We start from the raw sequence: 9,423 nt of genomic DNA on the forward strand, positions 1-9,423 counted from the left end.
AGTTTATGGCGGCATCTAGTTATCCCATTGTTTCCAAGGTGCATGAACCTCCTGGCAAGTTGAGCCACTCTTACTGTTGTGTGCGTGTATATGTGGGGGGGGGCGTGTCCATCTATGACATCACTCCTCGGAACTGCTGGCTATAGCTGAGCAGGAGCGAGCGAGAGGAACCACAACCCAGCCTTCCAGCAAGGAGTAACGCGAAAGCGCTCTGTTGAACTGACTTTACGATTTCAAATTAGCAAGCTAAGTGTCTATAGTAGAAGGCGGAATAACATGAAATACTTTTTCCTGACCACCCTGACAGCTAAGCCTTGCCTGAAAACTTACATGGTGACCTGAAACTGGAACTTGGGAGAGGGGGAAAAGTATGACGGTAAAGGTGTACATTTCCATGGGAAAGAGTCCCCCCTCTTTTCACTCTCCGTAAAACTGGAGGGGGTCCTTCGCAGATCATTGCACCGCTTTGCACTCTCTGCTCTAAAATGAAGTTTGGTAAAAGCATTTGCATTTTGAATGTGGGTGGCACCAAGTACGCGTTCCCCAGGGATGTAATAAAGGATTTCCCTCTGAGGAGAGTAAGTCGGCTGCACAGCTGCGTCTCGGAGAAAGAAGTGCTGGAAGTTTGCGATGACTACGACCGGGAAAGGAACGAGTTTTTCTTTGACAGGCACTCCGAAGCTTTCGGCTTCATCATGCTCTATGTCAAGTACGGGAAGCTCAGGTTTGTCCCGCAGATGTGCGAGCTGTCCTTCTATAACGAAATGATTTACTGGGGCCTGGAGAGCTCCCACCTGGAGTTCTGCTGCCAGAGGCGCCTGGATGAGAGGATGTCGGACACCTACACTTACTTCTCCGAAGAGGACACCAAAACGGAGGACGAACTCAGAGCCGAGGAGGAGCTGGAAAACCCGGCGGCCACTGGCAGAGGGAGCGCCAAGTGGCTAGAGAGAATGAGAAGGACCTTTGAGGAGCCTACTTCGTCCGTGGCCGCACAGATCCTGGCTTCTGTGTCCGTTATATTTGTCATTGTGTCCATGGTGATACTTTGCGCCAGCACTCTGCCGGACTGGAAAACCGCAGAGAACAACAGCGTGGAGGAGCACAGGTACACAGACAATTTAATGGATCCATCAGGGTATTTATATTTTATTTTATTTCATTACTATTTGTTTTTTTAAGTCTCATTATACAGCAGCACCTTGCAATATAGTTGTATATATAACTTTTAATCTATGCAGGTTTTAATCCCACATGTAAAATATTTAAAAGATTTACATTATGTGTAATCCCACTCTTAGTTAATACATCTATGTGGGCTGCAGTTAAAAAGGATACATTCATAGACATTCATTGCACACGCAGGAGTGCAATATATCTATTTACATTGTGCTGTTCAGCTAGTTAAGGCATTACTCATCCGAAAATGTCAGACAAATTATCAGAATAAATCAGATTAAAATATCGACGATTTCCCGAAAATCACCACTGCATGTATTATGATCCACAGAACAGTTACAATTCTAAAATATATTTTACATCATGTAAGCAGTTGTATGAAAAACATGTATCAACATTTTTAGGATTCTCAGTCTCATGATTCAAATTGCATTAAAAGTTAAAAAAAAGAGTATAACCTTAGCAAATAACCGTTTAGAGACCGAGTGGTTCCTTAGCACGAGAAATTGAGGCTTTAGAAGTCTTGAATGGCGATACATATGACATACATTCTTCACAATTACAAGATTGACTGTTAACCATTTTTGGTAGACTTATTTGTTTCCATAGGAATACACACCACATCTTAGAAAGACACACTGATTGTAAAATCATGTGAATTTGTGTGTCATTTCAGTGTGTCTAAACGTTATATGCACTTCGAATAGTAAGCCATATTTACCCTAACATCATTGTCAAATGTCAATGTTCTGTTGTCTTTTCCTCTGTCGGAATTCACAACTGTTCTTTTATTTTTCAGAGTTTAAAATTACTGCATACAAAATCTATACAAAGCAGAGTGGAACACAATTTAAAAACTACCGTAAATAATCTCACTTTTCGTAGTTTTGCGGATAAAGATTCGTGACTCCTCGTGTGTGGTTTGCATAAACTTTTTCTGATACAAAAAAGTCCGAAAATATGGATGCTTTAAAATGACATAAAAGACATAACATCCATTTGAATGAATGAATAAGCTGTACATTAATACCACTTGTGTTTTTCACTCGCTCTTCTTTGTTCTCGTGGTAAACAACTTCAGGTATAAAACACCTTGTTTTGAATTGTCTTTACGAATTAATGAGCTCATTTTGGAACATTACCCAGCACAGTCTTCAAAAGGATATTTTGAATACGGTCATACCAACGTTATAACGCGCAGTAAGGCAAGCGCTTTAGTTTTTAATTTATCCGCTTCCAGATACACATAGGCATTTTCTTTTTTAAAAAAGAGAAAATACAGATAAAAATATAGATTTAAATTTCACTCAGTACCGATTTGGCGCGCAATAGGATTTCCCTCGGGTATCCCTGAATTTAGTCAGAAGTTTATCCAGCAAGAGATCGATGCAAAACCGAGTAAGAGCTGAGTTAAAAAAACAGAATTACGTTTGTAAGCTAGAAGACGAATGAGGCCAGCACTCGAAGTTGTCGCAGCGATAATCTAGTCGATTCGGCTGTGGTCCGTAAACATACTGTAAATAAGTTATCCCTTTTGTCGACCCGCTCGAAACTAGATTGTCTGACCGAATGCGAAATGTGTGCAGGTGTCAACGAGTATCTGTTTCAGTCTATTGCTTGCTCGACATTTCCATTATAGAAACCTACTACTTTTCCCCAAGAACGAGTCAAAATCATTAAACTGTCTCTTGTCTCATAATTCATTTGGAATTAATCTGTGCTTAGCTTTTGTTTTAGAATATGCACAAACGAGAATAGTAGATTAGTTGTAATGATAATGGCTGACAGGTTTTTGCTATTAAAGTGCACAAGTATAGAGATAAGAGGAGTTGTTATTTCATGATTGATTTGATAATCATTACAGTTACTACCACCGTCAAGGCACATTTAGTCCAAAGCAAATACTATTAGAAGACTTGTACTGTATCCCTCTCACAATGTACACCTTAAAATCTGTAATAGTGTAGATCTAAAAAGCACTGATTTTTTAAACGTGTTTTTAACAATACATTTGCATTAAAAAAAATTAACATTAGTTTACAATAAATCAGTCTTGCTACATTAACAACTGTTTATTACTTTTAGTTGAGGTAGGATCGATTGTGGAGCTGTGGTATCTCAGATGGCTAGGGTGTCTAGCTCCTAACTGGAAGGTCCTGGGTTCAATCCCAGGTAGGGGCAAGTGCTGTACTGTAGCTTGCTCTAATTCCTTCCAGATGGCTCCCAGATCACAGCCTGCTTTCCAAGTGAGTACTGGCAGTTAATTCTTCTGGGGTAATAGGCTGGCTGGAGTGTGATGCTGACCCCATCACCTCCACTTCCAGTGTCAGATGGTTGAGAAAAATGGTGTCCCTTGCTCCCCATTCCCCATGGGCCTTTATGGCTGGAAAGGGGGATCCTACCAACCTAAGATAGATTGTAAAATCTTACTTTTAATGTCCTGTTAAATTTAGTAACAAAAACGGTTCTCATGGCTTTTTTTTACTACAAGTTTCTGTAGCTGGTAATAATTGTTATTTTTAATACGGGAAAATGAGCTATCAAGCTAAACACAAATGGTAAAGGCAGTCATTGTAACTGGTTAAAAAAAAACTTCATAGACTTTCTGACTGGATCGTTTCAGGAATTACATTTCAGTGTATAAAGCACTCTCAGCGTTGGGTGTCCTGTCTCAACTCACACGTCCAAGATGTATATTTTTATTGGAACTAATGCATTTTCATTTTTTCCTGCGTCTCATATCTATTTAAAACACCGCCAGTAGCACGTTGCCTTCTACAATAGCACTGTTTCTTGTCAGAGCACTCTCCACCCAGATTGTTTTAACTCGTGTGTCTGTCTTGTTTTCATCGTCGTCACACGGGCTGATCACAGGTACCTGAAGGCTCCTGACCCCTCCCGTTTGATAGGTTGTAAGTTTGTGAGTGTGTACAGTGGGGCACAGGTGAGCACAATGTAAGTTTACAGCCAATCACAGCACAAGAACACAGGCCAGGTGGAGGTAACACCTGGTGACTGGCTGGTCAGAAGGAAACTGGAGCGCCAGAAGGGTCAGGTTTGTGACTCATGGGAGAAGCATGAAGCTACAAATGTCAGCTTGCCGGAGTTTTAGCCAAGGGATCAGAACCAGATTGCCGGAACCTTGGATTCTGTGCGGTCTATAGATTTAAATAAACAGTAGTTACTAGTTTGATATTGCTGAGAAAAAAGGTTAATATTTTATAAAGAACAGTTCATCTAATATTTATTCAACAAATTCATGTATCAATACAGTTAAGATCCTAAATAAGAAAAGAAGAATGCATCTGTGATCTTTTCTTTACTGACACAGATATTTTATAAAACCACATAATAATACTAATAACTTATTAGGTGTAAATCATATGATGGACAAAAGTAATATGTATTTGAAGTTATATATGTATTTTATATAATCAAGTGTGATATACTGTATTTACAGTTTGCTCCCAATTCACTGAGAATCAAATCCTTGTTTGATAGTATAGATTTGAATTGCAATTGAGACAGAACCACGTGTGGTGCTTTTTGTGTGCTGAACTAGCACCCATGGGCCTGGACATTTGTTAGTGAATTGCTGATTCCCATGCTCCCCAGCCTTTAGCTTTCATACCATAGTATTGTGTTATTTTTCATCACTCGACGCTCAGTACTCGGTGTCACGGTCTCTGGTTTGAGATGATCACATGTCACAAATCCATGGGCTCATTTTACAATAAAGTGGTGCTAGTCACCAAAATAAGGAAAAAATCTGAAGAAAAAAATCTACCATTTATCATTTAGGCTGGGTACTGAGCAGCAAGACGCTCAAATATTTTCAGTTTAACCCCTTAAGGCTCAATGGACTTTGTCATACCTCAATATTGAGATAGTTGCAGGTCATTTTTTTAATATGTAAATGTACTTCAGTGTTGTACAATAAATAACTCTTGAACCGATTGAGTTTTCATTTTCAAGTACATTTATCTTATTATATAGAGTGCTGCTTAAGACTTTCCTGAAGAATCTTTTTCGAAAAACAAAAATGGGGTTATTGAAGTGTCTACTCCTTAAAGGGTTAATAGATGCATGGCTACAGAGAGGTTCATAATTTAAATATACATGTTAAATATGATAGATACAACTGCCTAAATTACAACAGTTATGTACGTATTATATACTGTACATACGGAAAAGTGCTCTTCAAAAATTTGGAAACACGGTGTACTAAGAGAGAGAACAGCATTATTCATTTTTCTTCTAAGTAATCTCTGGATTACATATAGAGATATAGAGCTCATTCTTGAATAGATTCCAGGCGAAATGTAAGTCCATCTCAGATATATAGTGTTTGTCATAAGAGAATAACCATACTTTGCTGCTATTATATTGGACATCAATGTCTGTAAATCTTAAAGTAACAGAGGGAAAATCAGTTTAGGGAATGCAAATTGTTAACAAATTGTACAATCCTGTAAAAAAACAAAACAAAACAACAACAATCTTTTAAAAGGGACCAGACAGTTAAGGTCCTACGTGAATCTAATTTCGTACTGATTATGGTAAAAAAAAATGAACAGAGCTTTGTTCTTTCCCATAGCATATCCTCCATATGGTGTTTCCAGACTTTTCAATAGTACTGTACGTGTATGCGTGTTTGTCATTTTCAGTTTGAATTAAGAATATTGAAACGACCTACTGTTGATAGACGTGTTGTTTAATCATGACAAAAGGTTAAAAGTAAAAGGTGCCATTGTATTTGTCTTCTTTCAGTAAAGTTTTCTCCCGCTCTCTCTCTCTGTTGGCTGTGCTGGGCCTTACAGGATCATTGAGGCGGTGTGCATCGGGTGGTTCACAGCAGAGTGCATTGTGCGCTTCATCGTGTCAAAGGACAAGTGTGAGTTTGTGCGGCGGCCCCTCAACATCATCGACCTCCTGGCCATCACACCTTACTACATCTCCGTGCTGATGACCGTGCTGACGGGCGAGAACTCCCAGCTGCAGCGTGCCGGCGTCACGCTGCGGGTGCTGCGCATGATGAGGATCTTCTGGGTCATCAAGCTGGCCCGCCACTTCCTGGGGCTGCAGACCCTGGGCTTGACACTGAAGCGCTGCTACCGGGAGATGGTGATGCTGCTGGTATTCATCTGTGTGGCCATGGCCATCTTCGGAGCCCTGTCTCAGCTTCTGGAGCACGGCCTGGACCTGGAGATGGGCAATGAGGACTACGCCAGCATCCCCGCTGCCTGCTGGTGGGTTATTATCTCCATGACCACCGTTGGCTATGGAGACATGTACCCCATCACCATGCCTGGGAGGGTGCTAGGAGGCGTCTGTGTGGTCAGCGGAATTGTGCTCCTGGCACTGCCCATCACCTTTATCTACCACAGCTTCGTCCAGTGCTATCATGAACTCAAGTTCCGCTCTGCCCGCTGTAGCCGGAGCCTGTCCGCCGAATTCTTAAACTGACCGACTACACCACTGCCCTCCTCCTGCCTACATTCTAGCCCTTATTTACCCATTGATTCATTCTCCTGTTTTCGTTTGTCGTTCAGCAGCATCAAGGGCAGACATATTCCAGATGCAGACGCAACTTTGCCTTTAGTTTCTAAAGCTTTTTGAGCTGTTTCCTCCAGTCTTTCTTCCTGGGGGATGAGAATAAGACCTGAGGACATGCCATCAATGGTCAATCGAATTCTCTTTTTTAGGCTTTTTTTTTTTAGGCAGTTTAGGCTTTGTTGTAGGAAATCCACAAAATGTCAGCACTGAGAATGGAAGAATACAATGTACAAAAACAGAATGGAAGATATTGAGTGGGCAACCAGAGAAACACAGTTCACTTTTTTTGGCCTTAAATTTGACTTTGCATTTACAACTGTGTGGTAGCAAGCCACAGCGATGGAAATTCACATTTCAGCATTAGTGCTGGAATTAGTAGAAAGTAAGGATCAGACATGAACCATTTTGAAGACTGTTCCTTGATTTCGTTCCTAAATTTCTTGATTTAAATATAACAAACTTTGGGGATTTCAGGTGTGATGATCACAATGGCCTGACATGCTTAATAATCTGAATAAGGCTACAAAGACCACAGATCTTAAATCCCCTGTCCTTTTTCTATTTTAACAAGGTATGCACTAAAGAGTCCTGAAACTGCCTGGTATCAGCTGCATGCAATAGGGAGAAGATGATTGGGCTATTTTGTGTCCACTGATAAAGGTTTTTACTTCAAAGTACATCTTGTACAAATCTTTGTGAAGAGAAAAAAATACTAAGTGTCAGACTGATGGAAGAGCAACCTCTGAAAGTGAGAGCAATCAGAGATATCTCATTTTTAACATAATATCTAAACCAATTTTTCTTTTCTCAGAGATAGGTGCTAGTGACACTTTGGAGCAAAGATCTTTGCCTATCATAGCATGCCTGAAAATGTGGCATGCCACACAATCTACTTTCTCTTGCAGTGCCAGCTGTAGTGATTCATTGATCTGCCTGCTTTGCCTGGTATCTATTTTTTTTATTTAATAGCCTGGATTGATTAAGCAATTCCCTCTACATTTTGTCTGTCAACACAATGGAACACGCTTCAGTGTTCCACTGCTAATGAGATATCACGATCTTCTGTTAACAAAAAAATAATGTGATCACTGGTTTTCTGCAAGCCCAAAAAGTAAAACCTGTATACCATGTAGATTGGAAGGTGCCACACAGAAACAGTAAGCCACAGGGAAAACGATGGCATGACTGACACCTTGCAACCAAAGGGGCAATATTGAGATTCACAATAGATTCACAATAAATGGCCCTTTTGGCTTTTTCCTCAAGGGCTGTGTTTTCTAAGGTCTGCATACCAAAGTGAAATACAAACATGTGCTTAAGGAAGAAAATACAAGATTAAGGATACAGGTTCATTTTCTTCACAGAGAGATGTGATTTTTTTTGGTATGACGATTTTGAAACACAATCCGCAAGGTACTGGCTATACCACCCTATTTCCCTGCGTCTTACTGCCACTGCCATGGTCACAAGACACACTCGCTTCTCGTCTTTGAGTCCTTCAAAATGAGTGGTTTTGAAGGAAAAAAAACATTACATGTATGCAGCAGGAACAATATCTGAACATTGTAAAATATGTTGTCAGTATTCTTGAAGACTCCCTGTACCACAGTGTGTGTGGGCAGGGGGTGGTTGAGCAGGGACTTCAGTGATGAAGGTTACATCATTGACACATCAAGACTGAGATATGGTTAGGGGTGTGTTATCTCATCCTTTTTATTGGCTGTTACCTGCAAGAGTACAAAGTCATTCTTAAATTTGGAAGACTACATAAGTGCTGGCATAAGTTTCCATATCAGGGAGTGGTTGAATTCACATTAGGGTCTCATTACATGATTTAGCTGATCCGGTTGGTAGGGATTCTTCGTTTCTCCACTGCTTAATATGGCAGGTTAAGTCAGGGCCATATTAAATACAATGGAGAGTGAGGTTAAAAATATTCCGAGGAATGTGGCTATAAAGTATACCCCTGTTGTAACCTCTTACAGATGCTGTATGATTTATTTTATTAATTTTATTTTAGAAGATATGCTGACTTTCAATAAAGGTTTTCATTAATCTTAAATTATAAGAAATATAAATTTGCAGTGGGTTTGCTTCAAATAAAAATAATATATTTTAAAATATTAATGCTATATAAGATTTATAATTATAATAATAGACTTTCACCACCCGATGTTTTAATAAACCTTTCTGTTGGTAAAGTGAAATGAAACAATACTCTGGTGCACTCTTGTAAAAAAAAAAGCATCTACCTTTTCCAGGACTGAATTCTGATTGCTTTTTCACCACCAGTCTTCTATGGGTTTTGTAGTATATATGTAAATTCAGGAAATTAAAACTACCTAAGAAAATTAAATTTGTGCAAACTATGAGAAAAAAATCAGCTTGTTCGTTTTGGTTTGCTTAGGTTTTGAATTGTGTTAGATATTGAACAGTGTTTTTGTAAACAGGCTCATCGGAGGTTCACTTACATTTTGTGTCTAGGCTTAAGCTTAAACAGCATCAAGGAATGTACTGTACTGTGGTCCATGCAGAGTTCCTGGAGATTCTGTTGAAGACTTTTAGTGGCTTGGCTATGTCATAATTATTTAGTACTTTTAGCACTGTGTTCAACTCCATGCTCGATTTTATATTAATGTAGCAACAATATTTTTCTCTCTAACAATACAGGATCAGGGCATAATGTCT

At 39.6% G+C, this 9,423-nt stretch overlaps 1 protein-coding gene across 1 annotated transcript; it reads left to right on the forward strand.

Moving 5' to 3' along the window:
• Positions 1–485: 485 nt before the first annotated feature.
• On the forward strand, positions 486–9,101 carry kcng3 (potassium voltage-gated channel, subfamily G, member 3). The gene is made up of 2 exons (XM_088934264.1): positions 486–1,138; positions 6,000–9,101. The coding sequence occupies exons 1-2, from the start codon at positions 486–488 to the stop codon at positions 6,643–6,645; spliced, it is 1,299 nt and encodes a 432-aa protein (XP_088790390.1). The 3' UTR covers positions 6,646–9,101.
• Positions 9,102–9,423: the final 322 nt, after the last annotated feature.

The sequence above is a fragment of the Atractosteus spatula genome, chromosome 15, assembly GCF_055471065.1.
Source record: "Atractosteus spatula isolate fAtrSpa1 chromosome 15, fAtrSpa1.hap1, whole genome shotgun sequence".
Classification (NCBI taxonomy): Eukaryota; Metazoa; Chordata; class Actinopteri; order Semionotiformes; family Lepisosteidae; genus Atractosteus; species Atractosteus spatula.